The sequence below is a fragment of the Ostrea edulis genome, chromosome 6 (assembly GCF_947568905.1).
Source record: "Ostrea edulis chromosome 6, xbOstEdul1.1, whole genome shotgun sequence".
NCBI classification, from domain to species: domain Eukaryota; kingdom Metazoa; phylum Mollusca; class Bivalvia; order Ostreida; family Ostreidae; genus Ostrea; species Ostrea edulis.
In genome coordinates, this window is record NC_079169.1 from 54,757,520 (window position 1) to 54,784,712 (window position 27,193).

Consider the following 27,193-nt stretch of genomic DNA (forward strand, 5'->3'; position numbering starts at 1 on the left):
AAGAAAAGATTTTCATCTAGAAAGTGCATCACGGATTATCATGTAACGCTTTATAGTTTTGTACATTTCATGCCGTCACCAAATAAGTCACCATGTCCATTTCCTCAAGTTTCCATAGCAAGATATCCCTCTAAATTTTGTACAGAGCATAATCTGTAAAACCATGCTTATTGATAGAACTGTTGATATTAATACATATCATCAATTCATTTTTAAATCGGAGGATGTGGTCATGTTGAAATATTTTACAATATAGATCTATGATACTTTCGCAAAAATGCAAGTCTTATTCTTCTACATATGAACTCCACTAAAAATCTTTATAGTGAAATAAAGTGTGAAGCAGATTAATAGATGCTTTAAATCATGAGTAGAGGTTTGATGGAAGCGGATATGATCAGATCCATTTTATGCATACAGTAAACCAAGTACTTTGATTCCACACACATACATTGATAATCGATCATGAATAGAGATCTAATAGCTTCCTTTTTATTTTTGTAGTCACACGGCATGCCGGATTTTATTTATTCATCAACAAACAAGAGAAGATGGTGGCGGATCTAGCTTCCTTACCTGCCGTGTACCATGAACAAGACCCCAAAGCCAGCTCCCAGAACGTAATCATGTTCCCGAGGGGTTACGAGGGGAAGCAGATATATTTCTATTTAAATAAAACAGGAGAAGATAATATATTGGATCTCTGTGAAGTTGAAATCCTAGGTAAATATCCCTGATGTCGTTGAAATACCCTAATTAGATCCTGTAAACGACATCCAAGTCTTGTAGGAGTAACATACTGTTTATCTGTCCCTTTGATTCAACGTTACTTTTCTATGTTTTTGTAAATTTTGTCTATAACCAGACAACGTTTCATTGTCCACTTTTGCCAGCCATTTGATTGAAATATCGCTGATTCGGCGTAAAACATCTTTAATTCGCTCTCTTAGATCGCTACACAAGGTCGACTCACCGAAGCCGTCACTTCATAGACATTTTCAGATGATATTAGGCTCCCAAAGCATTTCTATGTATTTTGCAAGTTGACGCTGTTGTAAGGAAATTTTAGCGGCCGATGCTTTCGAGGAGTAACGATATGATCGAAATAAACATTCATTGCTGAAAATAAAGAAGTCAAGAGTTCGTTCCTGGTCAAAGATCGAGTCTAATCTCTGTTCATCGCTGCACATTAAAAGGAAAGGTGAAGATAACGTAAACGAAAAATGATCAATCTTATTACTCCTATAAAGAATACAACATTAAGAGTTTGGCAAACACGGACCCCTGGATATACCAGAGGTGGGATCAGGTGCCTAGGAGGAGTAATCATCCCCTGTCGACCGGTAACACCCGCCGTGAGCCCTATATCTTGATCAGGTAAACGGAGTTATCTGTAGTCAAAATCAGTGTGTAAAGAATAGCCTAACAATTGGTATGAAACGCGCCAGACAGCACTTGACCCAATGACAGGTTGCATTGGCAAACTACATGTAGATCGTTATAACGATCGTAAAATTTACGAAATTTTGACTTTAAACGAGACTGTTGAAACCCCTGTAGCATCAAATTGTTTGTCAGTAACCTGCCTTGGTTTAAAAAATGATCATACGCAGAACAAGCTCCTACGTGACGAATCATTTGAGACATATAAACACCATATGCAGGTGATAATGGAATATTTCTTGATAAATATGGGAAGTTGACGATGGAGAAGCTGATGTAATCCCGTTTGTCATAAAGTTCAGTTGTTAGTTTGCCATTAACATCAACGCTCAATAAAATATCGAAGTACTAAGCAGATGTGAAAGACTCTTTGGTGTCTTTTATTTCGCGTTCACTAGAATATGAATAAACACAATGTTTAATGTTTCGAAGTGTGAGACCGAAGTGATACATGAATGTATGATATTATTTTTGAAATATATTTTCTTGTGTAATAATAATAAAATGAATAGAAAAAGTCCTATCAAAGCCGGAAATTTCCGCTCATTACAACACAGGACCTTAGAAATTCATGTTTACGAAATTCTAAATTGTGTAGCTATCAAAGAGGGTGGATCTGCGAATCTATCTTTAACTGAAGTAATATTGTGTATCTTTCTTTGATCATCAATCACATTGTTCCCATTTGAGTGTAAAGTTCTATACGAGCAATTCTTGCTTTGTTCATAACTGCAATGATTTGAACTTCAGGTTGTACAGGTTCTGATGAAAACTGCAAATGTCCAGTAACACTCCCTGAAGAATTACCAGTGGGTAAGTCGTTCTTGAAGTATTCGATCCATAACTCTCTCAAGTTGTTATGTTTGTTCTCCGACCTCTCAGGATTTTTCCACTCATTGAGACGTCATCAACTGTATGTTAAATGCCGCAACAGATTTATGTATGCCGCTCAGATCGGTACAGGTGAAGGCTCGTTATCGTGCTAACGCCCACTTCAACACCAGACCTTGGTTTTAGAGATTTTATCCGAAAGGCCGGGACTTTCACTTCTAACTGCCGAGGCGAGTAGTGTTTGGCGAAGGATCAGGCACTACTTAGTTTTGCGTCTTAAGTTTGACGTGAACAAGGTAATACTGGGAGTCAAAACTAAGACATTCCAGTCACAAATCAAACCCTCTAACTACCAAACCACTGCAACCTGTCCTTCAATACTTTATCTCCAATTCCTGGATTTATCATATGCAGAAACATCATTAATTTTGATCTATATATGGTACCCAAGGTCATACAAGTGAATTTGGGTATTTTTACATGTTTACTATGTCTTACAATATCCATGTTTATTATATTCTACAATGTTGTTGTTTACTATATCCGACACTGATGTTTACTATATCCTACAATGTCGATGTTTACTATATTCTACAATGTTGATGTTTACTATATCCTACAATGTTGTTGTTTACTATATCCGACATTGATGTTTACAATATTCTGCAATGTTGATGTTTACTATATCCTACAATGTTGTTATTTACTATATCCTACAATATCAATGTTTACTCTATCCTACAATGTCGATGTTTGATATGTCCTACAATGTCAATGTTTACTATATTCTACAATGTCTATGTTTGATGTTTACTATATCCTACAATGTTGTTGTTTACTATATCCTACAATGTTGATGTTTTTCTATATCCTACAATGTTGTTGTTTACTATATCCTACAATGTTGTTGTTTACTATATCCTACAATGTTGTTGTTTACTATATCCTACAATGTTGATGTTTACTATATCCTACAATGTTGTTGTTTACTATATCCTACAATGTTGTTGTTTACTATATCCCACAATGTTGTTGTTGACTATATCCTACAATGTTGTTTTTTACTATATCGTACAATGTCTATGTTTGATGTTTACTATATCCTACAATGTCTATGTTTGATGTTTACTATATCCTACAATGTTGTTGTTTACTATATTCTACAATGTTGTTGTTTACTATATTCTACAATGTTGTTGTTTAATATATCCTACAATGTCGATGTTTACTATATCCTACAATGTTGTTGTTTACTATATCCTACAATGTTGATGTTTGCTATATCTTACAATGTTGTTGTTTACTATATTCTACAATGTTGTTGTTTACTATATCCTACAATGTTGTTGTTTACTATATCCTACGATGTTGATGTTTACTATATCCTACAATGTTGTTGTTTACTATATCCTAAAATGTTGATGTTTACTATATCCTTCAATGTTGATGTTTACTAATTCCTACAATGTTGTTATTTACTATATCCTACAATGTTGTTGTTTACTATATCCTACAATATCAATGTTTACTCTATCCTACAATGTCGATGTTTGATATGTCCTACAATGTCAATGTTTACTATATTCTACAATGTTGTTGTTTACTATATCCTACAATGTTGTTGTTTAATATATCCTACAATGTTGATGTTTACTATATCCTACAATGTTGTTGTTTACTATATCCTACAATGTTGATGTTTACTATATCCTACAATGTTGTTGTTTACTATATCCTACAATGTTGTTGTTTACTATATCCTACAATGTTGTTGTTTACTATGTCCTATAATGTTGTTGTTTACTATATCCTACAATGTTGATGTTTACTATATCCAACAATGTCGATGTTTACTATATCCTACAATGTCGATGTTTACTATATTCTATAATGTTGTTGTTTATTATATCCTACAATGTTGTTGTTTACTATATCCTATAATGTCGATGTTTACTATATCCTACAATGTTGTTGTTTACTATATTCTACAATGTTGTTGTTTACTATATCCTACAATGTTGTTGTTTACTATATCCTACAATGTCGATGTTTACTATATCCTACAATGTTGTTGTTTACTATATCCTACAATGTCGATGTTTAATATATCCTACAATGTTGATGTTTACTATATCCTACAATGTTGTTGTTTACTATATCCTACAATGTTGTTGTTTACTATATCCTACAATGTTGTTGTTTACTATATCCTATAATGTCGATGTTTACTATATCCTACAGTGTTGTTGTTTACTATATCCGACATTGATGTTTACAATATCCTGCAATGTTGATGTTTACTATATCCTACAATGTTGTTATTTACTATATCCTACAATATCAATGTTTACTCTATCCTACATTGTCGATGTTTGATATGTCCTGCAATGTCGATGTTTACTATATCCTACAATGTCGATGTTTACTATATCCTACAATGTTGATGTTTACTATATCCTACAATGTTGTTGTTTACTATATCCTACAATGTTGTTTACTATATCCTACAATGTTGTTGTTTACTATATCCTACAATGTCTCTGTTTGATGTTTATTATATCCTACAATGTTGATGTTTACTATATCCTACAATGTTGTTGTTTACTATATCCTACAATGTTGTTGTTTACTATATCCTACAATGTTGTTGTTTACTATATCCTACAATGTTGATGTTTACTATATCCTACAATGTTGTTGTTTACTATATCCTACAATGTTGTTGTTTACTATATCCTACAATGTTGTTGTTTACTATGTCCTATAATGTTGTTGTTTACTATATCCTACAATGTTGATGTTTACTATATCCTACAATGTCGATGTTTACTATATCCTACAATGTCGATGTTTACTATATTCTATAATGTTGTTGTTTATTATATCCTACAATGTTGTTGTTTACTATATCCTATAATGTCGATGTTTACTATATCCTACAATGTTGTTGTTTACTATATCCTACAATGTTGTTGTTTACTATATCCTACAATGTTGTTGTTTACTATATCCTACAATGTTGTTGTTTACTATATCCTACAATGTCGATGTTTACTATATCCTACAATGTTGTTGTTTACTATATCCTACAATGTCGATGTTTACTATATCCTACAATGTTGATGTTTACTATATCCTACAATGTTGTTGTTTACTATATCCTACAATGTTGTTGTTTACTATATCCTACAATGTTGTTGTTTACTATATCCTATAATGTCGATGTTTACTCTATCCTACAGTGTTGTTGTTTACTATATCCGACATTGATGTTTACAATATCCTGCAATGTTGATGTTTACTATATCCTACAATGTTGTTATTTACTATATCCTACAATATCAATGTTTACTCTATCCTACATTGTCGATGTTTGATATGTCCTACAATGTCGATGTTTACTATATCCTACAATGTCGATGTTTACTATATCCTACAATGTTGTTGTTTACTATATCCTACAATGTTGTTGTTTACTATATCCTACAATGTTGTTGTTTACTATATCCTACAATGTTGTTGTTTACTATATCCTACAATGTTGTTGTTTACTATATCCTACAATGTCGATGTTTACTATATCCTACAATGTTGATGTTTACTATATCCTACAATGTCTTTGTTTGATGTTTACTATATTCTACAATGTTGTTATTTACTATATCCTACAATGTTGTTGTTTACTATATCCGACATTGATGTTTACAATATCCTGCAATGTTGATGTTTACGATATCCTACAATATTGTTATTTACTATATCCTACAATATCAATGTTTACTCTATCCTACAATGTCGATGTTTGATATGTCCTACAATGTCAATGTTTACTATATTCTATAATGTCTATGTTTGATGTTTACTATATCCTACAATGTTGTTGTTTACTATATCCTACAATGTCGATGTTTACTATATCCTACAATGTTGATGTTTACTATATCCTACAATGTTGATGTTTACTATATTCTACAATGTTGTTGTTTACTATATCCTACAATGGTGTTGTTTACTATATCCTACAATGTTGTTGTTTACTATATCCTACAATGTTGTTGTTTAGTATATCCTACAATGTTGTTGTTTACTATATCCTACGATGTTGATGTTTACTATATCCTACAATGTTGTTGTTTACTATATCCTACAATGTCGATGCATGATGTTTACTTTACCCTACGTTGTTGTTTTATTGTTTATGATTTACTATTTTTATTTATACTTACCTATGGTGAAATGAGATGCTTTTTAAAGGAGACTAATATTGATATTGAATTAAATTTTTCAGATTTTCTTGAGACTGAGGTTGCCTTTCGGGTGAATAATAATATTACCCTTCAGTGTCATTCTCGCTACATACTTCTGCAAAACAGTTCTGGGTTGCTGAATGAATGTAATTTTCAAATGAAATGTAAAAATGAAGCGGACAGTATTCAGGTCAATAGCGTTTCCTACAGATGTTTGGGTAAGTACAATTGTCACTTCTCCAAAAAATATGAAAAATGAGCCTTTCAGCTTACTCAAAAAATGTCGTGACTCACCATGTTAAATTGCTGTATTTCATTTGTGATATGGGTGCATTCAAGCTACTATTAGAAAATTATACCTGTCAACTTTTCCGATTCCGATGGGGTTTTTCCTATTTAACCTGCTTTCCCAATCGGAATTTTAAAAATATCTCATTTTCCCCATATAATGTCAGTGTGTTGATATATTGACGGAGCTACCGTTAAATTAAAAGTTTCGATCATCCAGACATGTGCGTATCCTCCCCCAACCGTTTTCACTTTTTGTTAGCAATTATTTTGAACTGAACGCGAGGCTTATCGAAATTCTGATCAAGAAGCTGATTAGCTAGTTCAAAAGGGTAATACCTGCACACATAGAAACTACTTTGGATCAAACTCTAGAGGATTTTCCACTGAAAGAAAAACCAGATTCAACGTTTAGACATGTTTCTTCCGGAAAAGGTCTGTTTAGACTCCTTTTTGCGTGACTATTATGTAAGTTGAATATGACACTTGGGATGATCCTGATTTCAAATACTTTTTTTTCCATTTAATCCTGAAATATATCGTTTATATAAGTTCATACAAGGAATGCACAATGCATTTTTCTTTCAATAATGTCCTTATTCTATTGTTTACTAGATCAGCCTCCCTTAAGGGTCCAGTTGACAGTATAGATTAACATGCAGTATTTTACAACTGAAAGTACAAACAAACTGGCAAATATATCTCTCTTTTACTTAGCAAATAAGTGGTGGGTTAGGACACTCCATCCACCAATATATTTCCACATCTGCTTTGTACTTAAATATTTTATTGAAAATGGATATTAACGGCAAACTAACAACTTAACTTTATGACAAAGGTGATGATTTCAGCTTCTCCATCGTCAACTTCCCATGTTTATGTAGCAATTTCTATTATCACCTTGCATATGGTGTTTGTATATCTCAACTGATTCGATACGCAAGAGTTTGTTTTGCGTATGACCAGTTTTTAAATCGAGGCAGGCTACTGACAAAAAAAAATTATGTTACAGGGGTTTCAACAGTCTTGTTTAAAGTTAGCATTTCGCAAATTCAATGATCTTTATAACGATCCAGTTTGCCAATATAACCTGTCATTGGGTCAAATGGCGTCTGACGTGCTTCATACCAATTGTTTGGCCGTTCTTGGTATACTGATTTTGACTTCGGACTACTCCGTTTACCTGATCAAGATATAGAGCTCACGGCGGATGAGCCTACTACTCCTTTGCACCTAATCCCACCTCTGGTATATCCAGGGGTGCGTGTTTGCCCAACTCTTTATTTTATATTCCTTATAGGAGTTAGGAGATTGATCACTGTTCGTTATCTTCTCCTTTTCATTTTGAAGATATCTTAAAATATTTAAAGATATGATCAATTCATTTGATGCACACACCATTTGAATTAAACATCTTTTTAAATGATGATTGATATTCTGAATTATTTTGCGTATTAATTGTATTCTTGATATATGTAGCATTAATAAGACTTGATGAGCGCTATATTTTAATTGTTGCTTTCTTCAAATCAAATGATAATACCAACAACTGCATTGCTGTATTTCAATTGAAGAGAGCAATAATTCAATTAATGCGCGCAACAATTCATCCAATGTTCGAAATGATTAAATTATCACTCACTTCAATTGAGGGGCCTCCGTGGCCGAGTGGTTAGAGCATCGCGCTCAAAATTGCACGGCCTCTCACCTCTGTCGGCGTGGGTTCGAATCCCGCTCGCGCCGGTAATTGAGAGAGTTTCCCAGTTTACTTTCGGAAGGTCGGTGGTCTCTTCCCAGGTACATTGTATCTGGGTTCTCTCTTCCACCAATAAAAACTGGGCGCCACCAGATAACTGGAAAATTGTTGAGTGTGGCGGAAAACAAACACTTCAATTGAATTATAGCGCGCATCAATATAATCAATGCGCGCAATAATTGAATTATTGCTCTCCTCCATGGAATTTATGATATCAGTAATTCAATTGATGGGCGAAATAATTCTTTTTAGAGAGAGCAACTATAGAATTCTTCAATTCAGCATATTCACAATTGAATTAATGATCTCTTTAATTGAATTATTACTCTTTTTAAAATAATTGATGCGCGCATTAATTCCTTTTACAAAAGCATTTTAGATAATTAAATATATCTTCAACTGAATTAAAGAGATCATTCAATCATTTATATACCGAGCCCCAATTGTAATTTTGCGAGTAATAATTCCAACACGATCTAGTTTGTCAATACAACCTACCACTGGGTCAAATGCTGTCTGACGTGTTTCATACCGATTGTTAGGTCGTTCGTGGCACATTGATTTTGACTACGGATAACTCCGTTTACCTGATCAAGATATAGGGCTCACGGCGGGTGTGGCCGGTCGACAGGAGATGCTTACTCCTCCTTGGGACCTGGTCCCACCTTTGGTGTGTCCAGTAGTCCGTTTTTGTCCAACTATCTAATTTGTATTGCTTGTGGGAATTATGAGATTGATCGCTGTTCGTTATCTTCGCCTTTCATTGATCACTATTAGTTATCTTCACTTTTCGTTGATGCTCTCAACAACTGAATTAATGCGCGCATGAGATCAATTAATACTCTCATCATTTGAATTGATATGCACATTAATTCAATTATTGCAAACAATAATTGACTTGATAATATCTTTAAATAATTGAAGATATCTTCAGTTAGTTAAGTTTATGTTAATTTGGCTCTCCATATTGCTAAAGTGTTAACTTGTTATATAATAACGTTGACTGAAGTTTGTGAACATCCTTAGGAATTTTATCTTGAGGAAGCCATATTTCCATTCAAAGCAAGTACATTCCGTGTGGATCCGGGTTCGAATAGCTCCTCAGTACCCCTCGCTTGCCGTAAGAGGCGATTAAATGGGGAGGCCCTTCGGATGAGACTACAAAAACCGAGGTTCCGTGTCACAACAGGTGTGGCACGATAAAGATCCTTCCCTGCTCAAAGGCCATAAGCGCCGAACATAGGCCTAAATTTTGCAGCCCTTCACGGGCAATGGTAACGTCTCCATATGAGTGAATGATTCTCGAGAGGGACTTTAAACAATATACAATCAATCAATAAAAGCAATTACAGTTTATGATGACCTGATTTGAGCCATATGTCCAGTGATATAGGGATCCCAATATCCAAACAATGACGTAGTGACAATAATCATGTGAAGTACACGAAATACCGATTTTGGTTTGTGCTTACCGTTGCAATGCAGTAGAAAACCGTTCAAATATTTTGCAAGAGTGTAAATATGTATCTATATAACATTGGTGCCAATAGCTACATGCTAATGCTTAATCTGCGGCGTTCTGAAAGAAAGTGAAGAAAGCCACGCGATGCTCACAATGAACAGTGAAATAAAGCCATTGGTCCAAACGTGCTCCTAACAATTCCACGATCAAACATGACGCTCACGATAGACGTCCTTCAAAAGCAGTCAATCTTACAACTTTACAGGCGCATTCGTGGATCCGCCCTTATGCTATCTTGTTATGAACACTATGCACGAGCGGACCCAAGTTTACGACCGTAAACATTACACAATCAATATATAAAATTTATTTTAAGCTCGCTTAGAATTCTTATTCCAAATTATTGTATTGATTATTCATTTGGTGATTACAGATGGAATTGAACTTGGAATATTGCTGTGTGTTATATACCGTATACATGTAACGGGTTTCTTTGCGTATCACAATTTTTGCGAAAATACCCCCAAAACACTCTTATTTTTTATCTGCGTAGTTCTTTATTTGCGATTCTCCAAGTCGAATTTTTTAGTTACAAATTGACAGGTTTCAATTCTATACTGAACAGACATTACTGTTCCGTGTGTTATCACTCAACACGTTAACAGGTGCGCGTACAGTAATAACACCTGACTAACGTTTAAGATAATTAGCACTACACCTGAGATGGTAAGTGTCTACTCACATAATAATTCCTATCTTGTAAGATATGGCACACAGTTGGTGCAAATTTTATGCGAACTTAATTGTTTCGATTCAAAACTACATGTACTCGGAAGAAAGCGAAAATTGGATTATCGCGGAAAAAACACCATTATATGGTATCGTGTATCCCTTTTATGACTATTGATGAAAGTGTTTTTGGGAGTTGAACTATGTTCAATCTCCCTGGGTCATCATGCACTTTTCTGCGCAGTAATTTGTATTGATTTGTATAGTGGTCGTCAGCGGGGGTTCTGTGTCAGCTGATTTACTCCTAGGTAAATCAACATAAACTTTTATAAACATCCGCCATTAAATAATCCATGTAACTTTTCTGAATTAATCTAATTTTGATAATTGACATGTAAATAAATGCAATGATATTGTATTCAAATCAATTTGAATACAAGATTTCGATCAAATTGATACTGATAGACATAGAAAAATAAAAGATAAGGTTGAAAATTGTCGTTTGTAGCACAGCGTCACCTATAAACATTGATAGGGAAACGAACGACAACTGCACACAAGCCCTATTGACACCGTGGCGCGAAATATCGAATATGGTGCGAAACCTCAGAAAATTTACAAGAAATAACTCTACAACATTGTGTATGTGTATATATTTGGTTTTTTTCTTAATGTGATATAAAAAATGCTTGATGTTACATGTAGATTGAATTAAAACACGTCATTCCCAGTCAACAACTTTTGATTGGGATCGGAATACGAAATAAAATTTCTTATATCCGGTGGCAAAGTGAAACTGCTTCATGCTTCAAGTTATTGAATTACGTAGTAATTGCACGTTACACATTAGAGAACTGTTCCTTTTAATAAAGAAAGTCACAAAATAGATACAAAATGAGTGTACCTTATTCATTACTGGTACCGAGCTTTCGTCGACTATAATCTCGAAATGGCGTGTTTCGCTGCGCTTGATGATCTGACGGTAAGGTCCACATTTTCTACGTGAGTAGTGTGATATTTGTTTATGAATTTTTTGCGCATACATGGTATGTCTCGGCTAGGAATAATGGAAACTTTCTCACCTATGTATGTAAAGACATATTAATCTCTATTTTTAAAAATGTAGAACACTTTTATCAAATGACAATGTTTGAAAACGCTTAGAGCCCCGATGTCAGAATTTCCTTTTCCAAGACATCAATATGTCAAATTCATTATCCTTTTTGAATAGTATGTACCATATTTTGTACCAGTTATCCATTTTGAATCCCCTATTACAATGGGATTTTGCTGCACTCTGTAATGTTTGAGTGGATGTCATGAGTGTGTGTCAAACAGAAATTTTAAGAGCATGGGATAAGGTGCTGCCATGTATTACTTCACTATCAAAGTTTAACCCAGTTGCCACAATGTTGAATTTATGCTGCAAAAAGGATTGGAAATTGCTCTGGTCAAAACACATTGTTTATTTGTCTACAGATGAAAGAGACATGAGGATTCTCCCTCACAAACTGAAAAAAAAAAGTTATGGATCTTGTACATTAATCACTATAGATTTCCAGCATCACAAGTCTGATTCCACTATATGCTTTCCATACTGTCAGGTTCATTAACCCCCTGTTTGAGCCACAGTATAATATTCCAAATACCTTGACAATAAATAACATTATTTGACTAGTGTTTCATTTTTAGCGGAGTTGCGATGAAGTCGAACTCGGCTTATGATCTGATGAAGTGCCTTTGGGCGGGCAGGCGGGCACGCATCAACATTTCATTTCCGCACCATAGCTCTTGAGCAAATTATAGGATCTCATTCAAACTTAGATGGATTGTCACCCTCAGTAAGATGAGGAAGCCTATCGATTCTGGGGTCACTGGGTCAAAGGTCAAGGTCACTGGCTATAAATAGACTGAAATTTGGAGAAAATTTTGTTTTCCGCACCATAGCTCTTGAACGAATTATAGGATCTCAATCAATCTTAGATCGATTAAGTAAGACAAGAAGCCTATCGATTCCGGGGTCACAAGGTCAAAGTCACAGTGGCTATAAATAGACTGAAATTTGGAGAAAATTTTGTTTTCTGCACTATAATTTTTTAACAAATTATAGGATCTCAATTAAACTTAGATGGATTATCGCCCTTGATGAGACAAAGAAGCCTATTGACTTTGTGAAGGTCAAGGTCACAAAGGATTTAAGTCGGCTCCTTGCTTGATAATTCTTGAAAACTTTTCTGCCGGTTCCCTCTATGCCCATTCCTTGCGCACCTCGGCTTGTGCATTTCCGATGCCCGACAATTTGTAATTTTTTTGCATTTCATTTATTTTGAGTTATTATACAATTATTTACCATTCCATTGATCCTCTATAGGACTGTAGTATACTCAGGTGACAGTTTAGCATATTGGACTACCTTTTCAAGTAATGAATCCTTAGAATTAGCTATAACTAGGATTAAACTTGAATGTATATATACAGGGGAAAAACTTCTTCATAACTGCAAGGCATTGATAACCATATTGATTTGAATGTTTGGGCCATAATATGTGGTCACATTTTTCATGAGAATATAAAGGGGTGAAATTCTAGAAAACAACAACACGACTTCAGTTACTAGAGGAGCGTTGTGGCCCATGGGCCTTCCATTATCCATGTTTGCTGTTGTAACGCTTTGAAACAACAACAGTTGATTTGTATCTAAAATAATGATAATATTCAGTCATTTATCCCCCTACCCTTCCAGTACTATCTTTTCTAACTGAATTTCCACAATGTTCAACTCCCACGAGTATTTTAAGTACTTTGATTTATGTATGTAGTAAGTAAACACAGCAGCCAGTCAAAAATCTTCATATAAATACCTCTATTCACTATGCGGTGTTTTGTAAACACAATAATGAAAATCAAAAGAAGCATGAATCCACGACGCTTTATCTATTAACAATGATAATTTTCATTCATATGTCGATTCGATATATCCCTGTGAACTCGAAATAAAAGACACCACAGAGTCGTCCACTTCGGCTTCATACTTAGATATTTTATTGAAAGTAGTTATTAACGGCAAACTAACAACTAAATTTTATGATATACGGGATGGTTTCAGCTTCTCCGTCGTCAACTTCCCATACTTATGTAGCAATATTCCATCATCTCCTACATATGGTGTTTATATCTCTCAACTGATTCGATACGCAAGAGCTTGTTCTGTGTATGATCAGTTTTTAAATCAAGGCATGCTACTGACCAACAAGTTGATGGTGCAGGGGTTTCAACAGTCTCGTTTAAAATCAGAATTTCGCAAAGTTTATGATTGTTATAACGATCTAATTTGCCAGTACAATCTATCATTGATTCAAATGCTGTCTAACTTGTTTCATACCGATCGTGAGGCCGTTCTTTACACACTGATTTTGACTACAGATAACTCCGTTTACCTGATCAAGATATAGGGCTCACGGCGGGTGTGACCGGTCGACAGGGGATGCTTACTTCTCTTAGGCACCTGATCCCACCTCAGGTATATCTAGGGATCCGTGTTTGCCCAACTCTCTATTTTGTATTGCTTGTGGGAGTTATGAGATTGATCACTGTTCGTTTTCTTCATGTAAGGATCATTAGGATATCAATCTCTTAAAGAATCTGATAAATAAGATATTTGTGCCCATTGACCTCTTCTTTGATGATTTTTTTTTTATTTCAGAGGTTTGTAGAAATGATGCGTACAATGAGTCGACCACGGTCCTCGTCAATCTAAACAGTTCAAAAGCCTACTACCTGAAAGAAGAGAATATCACTCTTCAGTGTAAATATCGCCACAAGCTGATTATTGGTCAGCTGACGAGAACCTGTCTGGGCAACCTGACATGGACTGGAGACAAACCTGTGTGTCAAAGTAATGCCTTTCTTATTCATTGAACCTGCATGATCTATAAGATTATAAACTTTTGGTAATTGCTAAGTTTTTTTCCAGAAATCTTTGGTTTATATGTATGGAACTCTCTGCCTGATACCCTCCACCGTTGTCAGAATTTGAACACTTTTTAAAAAAAACATTTTAAAACACATCTTTTTAGACTTGCATATTATTAGTATTATAGGTGGTTAAATCTTTATGGTTTCTTTACCATCATTTTAACATGACTTTTTCAAGTGTATAATTGTATATTTATTTCAACTATTGTATTTTATATCATTTGATTGTACGGCGTGGAACTTTTTTCATGCATATCATGTTTTAGATTTTAGTAATTTTACTTCACATTATTGATGTTTTTCTAGCATTGTTTTGATATTATCTTCTTAGTGCTATTATAATTTCCTTTTACTACGTTTATAACATGCTGTATCATTTTTATTGTGTGCAGCGCTTTAGAGTGGTTATTTATAGTCATATAGGGCGCTATATAAATAAATATTATTATTCTTATTATTATGTTAATATTTTCTTATATTCAAATATCCCTCAGCAACAACCCCAAACATGGTCTAGAAATGCAAGAATAAGTATTATGAAAATTGAGTTTGTGCTTTGATGTCTATTGCTAGTAATTGATAGAATAGAGGTACAGACAATATTTAGCCCTTTGAAGTTATCGATGACTAATCTAGAACGTTATAAAAAGGATATCAATGTTCTTTTGAAAATGGCGTAACAAATTCTGACTGCATAATTCCTATCTCAAAATTGGATTTTTAATAAACTGTTCCTTATTTGAATCTGCTGCTGAAAACCCTGATCAACTACTAGTCATACGCCTTTCTTTCGTAAGTTATTTGGTCAACTCCACCATACAGAAAACCTTTTGCGATGTGCTTTTGTTCTTAAACATTTTAACATTTTCAACTTCTCGGATACTGCTAGGCCAATTATCCCGATATTTGGTATACATATGTATAGCATTGATGGGATTACATAAATAAATACCTGATTTCTTTACGGATTCCTTTAGATTTTTCTTTCGGAGTTACTTGTTCAAAATTGCAGGTATAAACTAAGAATGATATGCAATAATGATATAGATTATAATTCAAAATCTACAAATATAACATAAAATCATATGAATAAAACATGAGAAAATTATATGAAATTCATATGGAAACATGCTATCCGATATGTTTCATACCAATTGTTAGGCCGTTTTTGCATACTGATTTTGACTACGGTTAACTCCGTTTACCTGATCAAGATATAGGGCTCAGAGTGGGTGTGACCGGTCGACAGGGTATACTTACTCCTCCGAGGCACCTGATCCCATATCTGATCTGCCCAGTGTCCGTGTCTTTCCTACATTCAATTTTGTATTCTGTTTAGGGTTTTTTGGGATTGATTACTCTTCGTTATCTTAATATTTTTTATCCTTTTCTGTCTCAAAGTCTTTCTCTGAGAATATTGTTCCAAATATCCTTAAGATAGTTGCCGAGGTGAGAAGTGTTTGCGTTACCCGTAGACACTAGATAGATAAGAAATGAACATCACTTTTGAGCTGTTCATGGTCAATATGAACGGATTTGTATTTGAGGCAAATTCTGTGAATCGCGCTAACGATTCACAGAGAATTTGCCTCAAATCCAAATACGTTGATATTGACCATCCATGAACAACTCAAAAGTGATGTTCATTTCTTATATTTATATTCATTTACTTACTCACCATTTGTTTACATTGCTGCTACAAGTTAGGAAATATTTTATTGCATAAAACGAACTCCTAAGATCCATCTATGTCACAGTCGTATTGTGCCGTACGTCAAACATTGAAAGGACGTCACAGTTCGTCGTACCCTGCCTTTTATCAACAGTGCACGGTGCACTGTATTTTGGAGCTAGGAGATCACAAAATTGCGATGATAATCCACGTAAGTTCACAATCTTAATCCGAGATGCGACTTTGCAAGATCTTTGTAACACGTTGTATTTTTTCAAATCATCACGCTTTCTCAGTCGCGTGCTTTAAGCTGGTTCATAATCCGTTCATAGTCAATATGAACGGATTGTGTCGCGTGCTGAAATTGGTTGGTTCGTAGAGGAAAATGCGATTTGTAATATAAATATATACTCGTAAACGCATTCTATTTTTATTTCTTCCTATTCAATATATTAGCAACAACGTAATTCATAATCGAAGCTACGAAGGGCTGCTGAATTCACTATCAACTACTATTATTCGCCTTTAACACAACTAGTTTGAAATTGCAAAAGTGTAAAAAGATAATTATACATTTCTGTTTAACACTGTAAATGAGCTAATGCCATTCATTTCCTGAATATTAGTAATTTTGAAGAAAACATCCAAGAAAAGAAAGAATTAATCATTTATACTGAATTTACAATATCACTACACAATTACTGTCCTGTGAAAGCCTACATGGTTACATATTTTTCTCTGCTTGTTGTAGACAGTATATACCTACCTTAGCATCTTATTTTGACAATGCTTATTCAAAACTCATAAAAACTTGTCTATCGTAGGATGTCAGTGTCCCTGTGAGCGACTAAAAACTCAGAATTTCATCACAGACCCCCAGGTGCTTGCGGAAAGAATAGAAGAAATTAAAGCAAAATTGAAGGTGAAGATAGCCAAGTTATCGTCCAAAATCCGGCAGAAGACCTCGGCCTCAGACGAGCGGAAGTCTGTACAGGGAATAGGAATGGCTCTTGGAGTAGGGATTATAACTTTCATTTTCTCGATCATTATCTGCAGTGATCTCCCTTTGCTATACCGGCACATTAGGCACGGAGCTTTCTAACAACCTGCTTTAAGATTTGTTAAAAACTGCTTTGAAATTTGGGAGCTGTGTCACGTACTATGAAAAACAATGTACAAAGTGCAACAAAAATTAGATGTAGATTATTCCACTATGAAAAATCATTTCAAATTTCTTTAGATTTGGGACCAACTCATCGCCGGATTTCCACGGTTGATTAGGCTTTGTTTCTTGGATAGAAGAATTGTAACCAACCGTGTGTATCCGACTGGATCCAGGTTATAATTAACATACTTCCTTTTTAGAAACACAAAGTGCGCTAATGAGAAACATGAAATAAAACCTTTTGCTTCTGGAAATGTTAGGCTGTACATTAGTAACAAGCGAATGCCACCAAGACAGAAGTTTGTGCTTGAGCATAATATGAAATGCAATCAAACATTAAAAATCCCAACATTAAGTTTACTGGTATTTCATGTGTAACGTTACTGTAAATTAAACGGCTGAATCCTCAAAATCATGTGTAAAATGTACTATAAAATAAATTATAGCACTTTGAAATAAAAAAAATCACACCGCGTTGAATCTGAGCCCACTTATTTACAGATAATTGGGGGGTGGGTTAAAATCGAGTACAACCCTTGCTTATGGCCAGGCAGTATGGCGAGACCCTATTTCACGTTTTTCTCCCCATTTTCCTTATATAGACATATACTCATACACAGCTACACATTTGTTGTGAAATTTATAAATTTTCAACTTTCTGTGCAAAGCTGTATATCAGATTGTCCATCACCTTTATCATATTGATTGTGAATTGATATGGTTTGAAATGTATGTTACAAATTGATGGGTAGCCTACATGAAAAGGTGTAGAATGCTAATAAGACATATCAGAATTTTAATGTCTAAAACTATAGGTGGTACAAGTCACACGGATATTTTAAATAAGACTTTCTGGAATTATTGTATGGAACAGTAACACATATCGCCAATTGATTTTTAAGGCAAACATGTACTTTCAAAACTTGTTAAATATTAACATCGAAGTTGGTTAAACAGAGGACATGCAAACAAAACGTCGTGTTTACCTGCCAATATAGTAGGATACCTAACACAATATCTTTCTTCCCTTTGAATAATTAATTGTTTAACGATATCTGCCAATCGTTATCTGTAATTTGTGAACATTGTTTTTAATGGAGTTTAAAAATAGGAATGAAGCTTTTTGAAAAATGGAAAATAAATTTTGCATTTGCACTCTATTCAGATTTTGAGAACTCATTACTAATTTACAATAGAATGACAATTTACATTCTCTTCCTGTTTCATATTATCAGTGGGGAAGCAAACTATTTTTTTTTTCAAAATAATTTTACTACACAATTTTCAAATTCATTTACAAATAATGTATATGTATTAGCATTGAATTCAAGAACATCAGTTAGTATTGTTAATTCAGATTTTCCTAACAAATTTTCTCATTTGTGCAAGTTGTTCATCTTCTATACATACATTTGTAGGAGCAAGAGTGTGCTCTCTTGTTATTCAGCCACTTTCTTTAGTCTATGAATATATCTAAACCTTGGTTATATATTCTGTAAACTCTACTGTTACTGCTGAATTATAAGATATGTGACTTCTTTTTTTATATATTCTGTAAACTCTACTCTTAGTGCTGAATTATGAGATATGTGACTTCTTTTTTTATATATATATATATTCTGTAAACTCTACTGTTACTGCTGAATTATGAGATATATGACTTCTTTTTTCCGAAGTCTTTGGTCACTGCTTTAACATCACTATTCCAAATGTCCATAGTACCGTATCAGTCAAAATTGGAAAATGCTAGATGAAAATGTATAAAAATTAGCATTTTTTTTTTAGAAAAAAAAATATTCTAGATTGTTTCGTAGTTCTTATTTGGTAATTAAGGAAATGTGCCTTCCATGTCTTACCTGCTAAAATCGTGTATGTACATGTATGCTGAATTTTACATTGTTTTTCAGGACAACACCCAAATATACATGTATTGTACCCATTAACAAACGCAATAGCCCTTTTCTTATAAAACATTGTTGTACAACTCAATTTCTTAAAGGTTTTACTAGAATATACTTGGTACAGTATTTGATTTTTATGCAAATCGTAACGTGTACAAGTGAACATAACAAACAGTGATCAATCTCATAAATCATATAAATAATGCAAAATCAAGAGAAGGGCAAGCACGGACATTTCAGAGTGGGATCAGGTGCCTAGGAGGAGTAGACATCCCCTGTTGACCGGTCACACTCACCATGATCCCTATATCTTGATCAGGTAAACAGAGTAATCCGTAGTTAAAATCAGTATGTATAGAACGGCTTAACAATTGGAATAAAACACGTCAGCATTCGACCTTGTGATGGTTTGTCTAATTTACGGCAAAACAGTATTTTTCTAGGCAATGCTGCAGCCCATCGGCTGACTCTGATAGTAGTAATGAATTATCACCAAAAATAAACTACTAAACTGAATATTGTTTAGTTTAATGGGGTTTGAGGTTTTTGTTAAACTTTGCATTAATCTGTAAAATCGTCAATAAATATGTTAAAACGTATAGAGGTCAAATTGTCTCCTTGTTTTACCCCACACTTATTAGAGAAAAACTCACTATGTACATTTGATTGTTTCATAGCATTTACAATAGAACAATATAACGTTTAATTATTGTATGAAAATGACATCCAGTACATTTGAATAGAGGTTTTTGAAGAAAAGCAGGTTTTCTTAGTTACATTAACAAAGCAAGCAATAATTCATTGTTTTGTAGTAAAAATAATTGCTAACTAATACATATACGTATTTTCAAAAGGAAAAGGTTGTCAGTTGTGCAATGTTCTTTTCTAAACCCAGTTTAAAAAGGTCTTAGTAAAGAATTACTTTCTAGATAATTGGACAGTCTTGTCCGCAGAAGTTCACTAAACTAAATAAATGATTTTCCAAACAACCACATATATCAACACCCTTGTATCAAAATGTTATAACTATTTCGGTCACCTCATTGGTAGAGAACAATAAATACCACGTACAGTCCACTCCATTTATATTGAAGTCGGTTATTTTGAAATATCTGTTATATTGAACTTAAAATAGATCCCCCGGTAGCAATATTTGTATAGTTCAGCATTGGTTATATTGAACTTTGGATATAATAATTCAGGTCGGTCCCCTGAATTTCATTATATCCGGAGTAGACTGTATGTAGTATTTTACCAGCAATAAGTATTCTTAAAAAATAATTTCATCAAAGTTTGTAAGCGAATACTTAAATTATATACATTCATTCAGAATCAAATTTGGTCCTGCAGATTTCCTTTTGTCAACTTTCATTATTCTACATAAGTGAAAGGGGAAAATATACGTCTGGTAAAGTTTTAAAGGATTATCCCCCTAGAATTTAGAAGTGTTGAAAAATGATTTCCACCCCTCCTAATGTCAGAACTCTTTTATTTTACTATTGAATTTTCCTCAAAATATTTAGGTCAACTGAGTAACCCATGCGACCTATTGTAGTTAACTTCGTCCTTCCTTTTTTGAAAACTACAAGGCCATTTGCTACCATTTTTTGTGTGAAGCTTCTTTAGGATAAGAGGAATGTAAAATGTGAAATGTGTGATTTTCTCTCCTCCAGGGCCTCGTGGACAGGGCCAAACATTCAAAATAGATGGCTTGTGTTTTTGTTTATGTAAGTTAAATGTACTACATGTAGGAAAAGTTTCGTTTAAAGCAGAATAATCAAATTACAAGTTAATTCTGAGCACAAATACGGATGTACTCTACATCATCATAATGGCTGACTTCCTTTTAAAACAAGAATGGAAATATAAATATCAGCAATATTTGCCTATCCATTTAAAAAACCATCGCCTAGCTGAGAAGCTCAGTTGTTTAGCACGTCGACTACTGAACTGTAGATCACGAGTTCGAGTCCAACAGGGGTTTTAAATTTTTTTTTCACATTGCTTTCTACTAAACCTGCATTTTTTTGACTAAATAAAGTATATTTGAAAGTTATCAAATTTCAAAATATTGTGGTAAATATCTTCCACTTTTCATCCATATCAAATTTCTCTGGTGTAGCATACATCCTTAACAGCTCTAGTGCTTGTCACATATCATTATCTTTTAAACATGGTGTTTTCTATTGAGCAATATATAAGTACACAAATACATGGCACGAGCCTACTTTAGATAACAAAGAAATGTGAGTGCTGTATACGTATCTCACTTGTAACTCAATTCGTGTCCAAGCCCCTTTAATATACATTATATATCAGTATAGGCAATGATTTTCCAAGGAAGTTTGGGGTTTTATCTAATCGCTAGATCACAGGAAACTGATTCCAATGAGGATTAAATAAAAAAATTCTAACGAGCTATTAATAGTAAATTTTAAATAGCAAAACTTTTCTCAAATCAACAACATCAAAATGTATGACTTTTCAACACTTTACACGACCATTCCATTCACCAAAAATGGAAAAAGGAAAAATTCGTATCTAGTGATCAGTCATCCAAAATATTACTTTGTTAAACACCACTATGATTCCACGCACAAGTACTCTGAAGCTGAAATAAAAAAAAATAAGCTGAAGTTCCTCGTTGACAATATCTTTGTAGTCTTTGGTGATCAGGTCTTCCAATACTAGTAGTCTGTTGTAATTCCCATGGGCACGAATTGTGCTCCTTTGTTAACTGACCAGTTTTTATATTCTTATGAAGCAGAGTTTATTTAAAAACTTGTACCAGAGAAGAAAAAATATCTTGCTGTTGCCTTCCACTTGACATTTAGATATATCGACGATGTTTATCAATTAACAATAATCATTTTCATTTATATGTCGATTCAATACATCCATGTGTACTCGAAATAAAAGACACCATAGCGTCCTCCACATCTAATCTGTATTTATATATTTAAAAAAAAACAACTTCATGACAAACGGAATGATTTCAGCTTCTCCATCGTTAACTTCCGATACATATGTGGCAATATTCCATTATCACCTGGATATGGTGTTTTTGTCTCTCAACTGATTCAATATGTATGCAAAAGCCTGTTCTGCGTATGATCAAATTTTTTAATCGAGGCAGGCTACTGACAATCAAACTGATGTTACAGGGGTTTAAACAGTCTCGTTTAAAGTCAGCATTTTACAAATTATATGGCCGTATGCCAATACAACCTATCATTGGGTTAATGTTGTTTGACTATTTTATACCCATTGTCAGGCCGTTCGTGGGACACTGATTTTGACTACGGATTACTCCGTTTACCTGATCAATATATAGTGCTCATGGCGGGAATGACCAGTAGACAGGGGATGCTTACTCCTCCTAGACACCTGATCCTACCTCTCGTGTGTTCAGGGGTCCGCGATTGCCGAATTCTTATTCAGGAGTTATGAGATTGATCACTGTTCGTTATCTTCACATTTTCATGAGATGATTGTTTATTTATATTCCATCCGAAAGGATTTTCTTTGTTACTAAGTATTGCATTGTTGATAAGTTGGTCTTTCCCGAGCTATAAACGGTTGAAGCCTCGGAGCTGACATACTGCAGACTTTTCAAATTTGTTCGCATGCGTTTCAGAAAAATCCACCTGTACCATGCATGTTCCATTTCTTAATTGTGTAATTCCTTGTGTTTTGCTGCTGTTCAATTTAACACTGTGTCCCAAGGATATCTTTATCAAATAAAACTGTTGCCTCTTTAAACATTAACTGTGATACTATTTCCTTTGATAATAAACCTTCCACATATAATTTGATACAAATTGTTAGTAGTTTGATACACGATTAATTATATAACAAATGAGTGAAAGATGTATTTTTCTTTTTCCTTTCTTCTTCCCAATTTGACAATAGATATTACAATTTCGGTTAAGGTATCCGATCCATAAAACCTCCATATTTCCCCAATAATTAATTGTTATGTAATACAAAACTTGGTATCAAATGAAAGATAATTAAAATACACAGTGATTCACCAGAAGAATTTTCAAAATTGACAAGATATATAAGAAATATCTGTTACAGAGATAAACACCAATCCCTATGAGAAGAACACATTGCTGACATATAAAGTCAATTAGAATATAATTTCCATGGTGAAAAGATTCCTATTACTATGGTCTTTCGAAATATGTGAAGAAAAGTAAAGGTCACCATGCAAATTACGAAAATATTTAATTATTTCGACATTTCTACAAGGGGAGATAACTCTGACAAAAAATCTAATTCACTATAAATCATCTACTATCTCTGATATCTTTATCTCACTAAAAATCAGGCATTTTGTTTTCACAAAAGATTTAGTGCTACAGATATTGACTTTTTGTGAAAATAAATGCTTTTATGGATCGGATACCTTAAGACCATGTCCCTTTATCAAATTCAGAAATTCTGCATTGTGAACATAAAGTACTTCCAAGTAGATTGGCTAAAATCGAGGATCAACTTTGGTAAAAACATGCACTCTTTGTTTCCCTCTACCTCTAGATCTGTAATGCTGCCTCCAATTCGTAGACAGATAAGGATATCTGATTTTCCCATAAACCCTGTGGGCATTATATTGAATATAATCTTTCCCATTATCGTATGGAACCCCAACGGTCAATGACCCGTTTACCTTGGTTACACACCATGCACGTGCAATTGCTATTATATCACCCCATGGATTCAGTCTGTCGCCATATCGTCCAAGTCCGGAATGTTCTACTGAACTATAGGTAACTACGGCGTCAAACAAACCAAGCGAACCATTAAGAAAGCTCGCTCTGAATTCAGACGGAACCATCGTTTTCACTTGTCGGTGTTTCGATATTATTCTGCCATATTCTACAGTTACGACTGTATTAGCTCCCTTTTCCAAAATTGCCGCTTCAGCCCAAGGATTTTCTGAACCTATTACTAATACGCGTCCGTTCCTAATTCCCGGCGCATGGTCCATTCCATCCCTCAATTCATTCGTCTGGAAGGTGCCATAGTTCCCGATCAGTGAACTCTTTGCTGCTAATCCGATACTTTCATCAATTCCTTCTTTTGTCCAGATAGGAGTCCTGGCTTTGAATCCTAAATACATCTGACTAAAATACAAAGAAGAAACATTCAACCTGTTTCCCATTGTGAAGTCATCCCACAGCTCTACGGGTATTTGCTTCGGGGGCACTTTGAAAGTGTGACCCTCATCAATATATGGGTTATGAAAAATAGACTTGCAATTTATCGGAGCAGTTACATGATTGAAATAGGGTCCACGGATTCCCGGTCTGGAAGTGTCACATAAAATTCCACAACTCCTACGAATGGACTTAATTTTTCCACTTCAGTTAACACACGGGGTGGAGGAGTACCAAAGCTTAAATATGTTCCTTGAAAATTGCCTCGTCGAAATTCAGTAAATACCAGTAATCCTGAGATGACGAATAAAAGAAATACCGAGTATCTGACAAACTTGTCACTTCTCCGGAATTTCAGGAAAGCTGACATCTTGTGGAATTACTGAAAAAGAGGTAGAGTATTGAATGCAAACAGACAGTCATAGAAAATATCGCATTTATTGCATTGCTATGTTAATATATATAATAAGAGGCTTTAGGAGATAGCATACACCCGCACGTGTAGTGTTACGCCATGGAGGACGTGCATTGGACATCATGTGACATGTATCATTTATACATCATATAGAATCCACACCATACACTAGTAGACTATAATACCAAAACACTAGCAGATAATGAAATACATAAATCGTATAATACAAAAACACTAGCAGATAATGAAATGCATAAATCGTATAATACGAAAACACTAGCAGATAATGAAATGCATACATCGTATAATACAAAAACACTAGCACATACACAACATAACCACTATTACAAAAATACAAGGACATATCACACAAAAGCACTAACATATGAACAAAATATAATCCAAAAACCATATACACATTGAATGGTACTAGAACACCAGCACATAACCATCATTCAACAAAAACACCAAACTCCGCATCATATAACACAAGTGTACAAGCACATACCCATCATTTAACACAAAAACCCCTCATCATATGTTCCGTTTACCTGATCAGCATATAGGGCTCACCGGTCGACAGGGGATGCTTACTCCTCCTAGGCACCTGATTCCACCTCTGGTACATCCAGGGGTCCGTGTTTGCCCAACTCTTTAATTTGTATTGCTTATAGGAGTTATGAGATTGATCACTGTTCGTTATCTTCACCTTTCATATAACACAAGTATGCAAGCACATAACCATCATTTAACAAAAGCAAGAGGCCCATGGGCCACATCGCTCACCAGAGTCACCTTGTTCCATATCAGAAGACTTTCCATATATATTTGCATTTAAAACCGTAGTCCCTATTATGGCCCCAACCTACCCCTGGAGGCCATGGTTTTTGCAAACTTGAATCTACACTATGTCAGAAAGCTTTCATGTAAATGTGAACTTCTTTGGCCCAATAGTTCTTGAGAAGAAGATTTTTAAAGATTTTCCCTATATATTTGTATGTAAAACTTTGATCCCCCCTTATGGCCCCATCCTACCCCAAGGGGCCAGGATTTGAACAAACTTGCATCTGCACTATGTCAGAAAGCTTTCATGTAAATATCGGCTTTTCTGGCTCAGTGGTTCTTGAGAGAAGATTTTTAAAGATTTTCCCTATATATTTGTATGTAAAAATTTGACCCCCTATTGTGGCCCCATCCTACCCCCTGGGGCCATCATTTTCACAAATTTGAATTTGCACTATATCAGGAAGCTTTCATGTAAATATCAGCTTTTCTGGCTCAGTGGTTTTTGAGAAAAAGATTTTTAAAGATTGTCCCTATATATTTGTATGTAAAACTTTGATCCCCTATTGTGGCCCCATCCGACCCCCGGGGCCAGGATATTAACAATTTAGAATCTGCACTATATCAGAAAGCTTTCATATAAATCTCAGCTTTTCTGGCTCAGTGGTTCTTGAGAAGAAGATTTTTAAAGATTTTTCCTATATATTTGTATGTAAAACTTTGATCCCCTATTGTGGCCCCATCCGACCCCCAGGGGCCAGGATTTTAACAATTTAGAATCTGCTCTATATTAGAAAGCTTTCATATAAATCTAAGCTTTTCTGACTCAGTGGTTCTTGAGAAGAAGATTTTTAAAGATTGGTCCTATATATTTGTATGTAAAACTTTGGTCCCCTATTGTGGCCCCATCCAACCCCCAGGGGCCATGATTTTGACAATTTATAACTGCACTACCTAATAAAGGTTATCTATAAATTTCATCTTTTCTGGCCCAGTGGTTCTTGAGAAGATTTTTTTAATGACCCTGCTCTATTTTTACCTTTTCTTGATTATCTCTCCTTTGAAGGTGGCCTGGCCCTTTATTTTAACAATTTAGAATTCCCTTTACCTAAGAATGCTTTGTGCCAACTTTGGTTGAAATTAGCCCAGTGGTTTTTGAGAAGAAGTAAAAAATGTTAAAAGTTTACAGACGGACGCACGCCGGAATACGGGTGATCAGAAAAGCTCACTTGGGCTTTTAGCTCAGGTGAGCTAAAAAAAAAAACCCACCAAACTCCGCATCATATAATTTACATGCCTTCAATTCGACATTTAGATATATCGATGACTTATTATCTATTAACAATAATAATTTTCATTCA

General features: G+C 34.5%; 1 protein-coding gene across 1 annotated transcript; it reads left to right on the forward strand.

Annotated features, from left to right (window-relative positions):
* The first annotated feature begins 509 nt into the window (after positions 1-509).
* On the forward strand, positions 510-22,279 carry LOC125683489 (uncharacterized). The gene is made up of 5 exons (XM_056140065.1): positions 510-723; positions 2,194-2,256; positions 6,563-6,739; positions 14,460-14,651; positions 17,228-22,279. The coding sequence occupies exons 1-5, from the start codon at positions 552-554 to the stop codon at positions 17,503-17,505; spliced, it is 882 nt and encodes a 293-aa protein (XP_055996040.1). The 5' UTR covers positions 510-551; the 3' UTR covers positions 17,506-22,279.
* Positions 22,280-27,193: the final 4,914 nt, after the last annotated feature.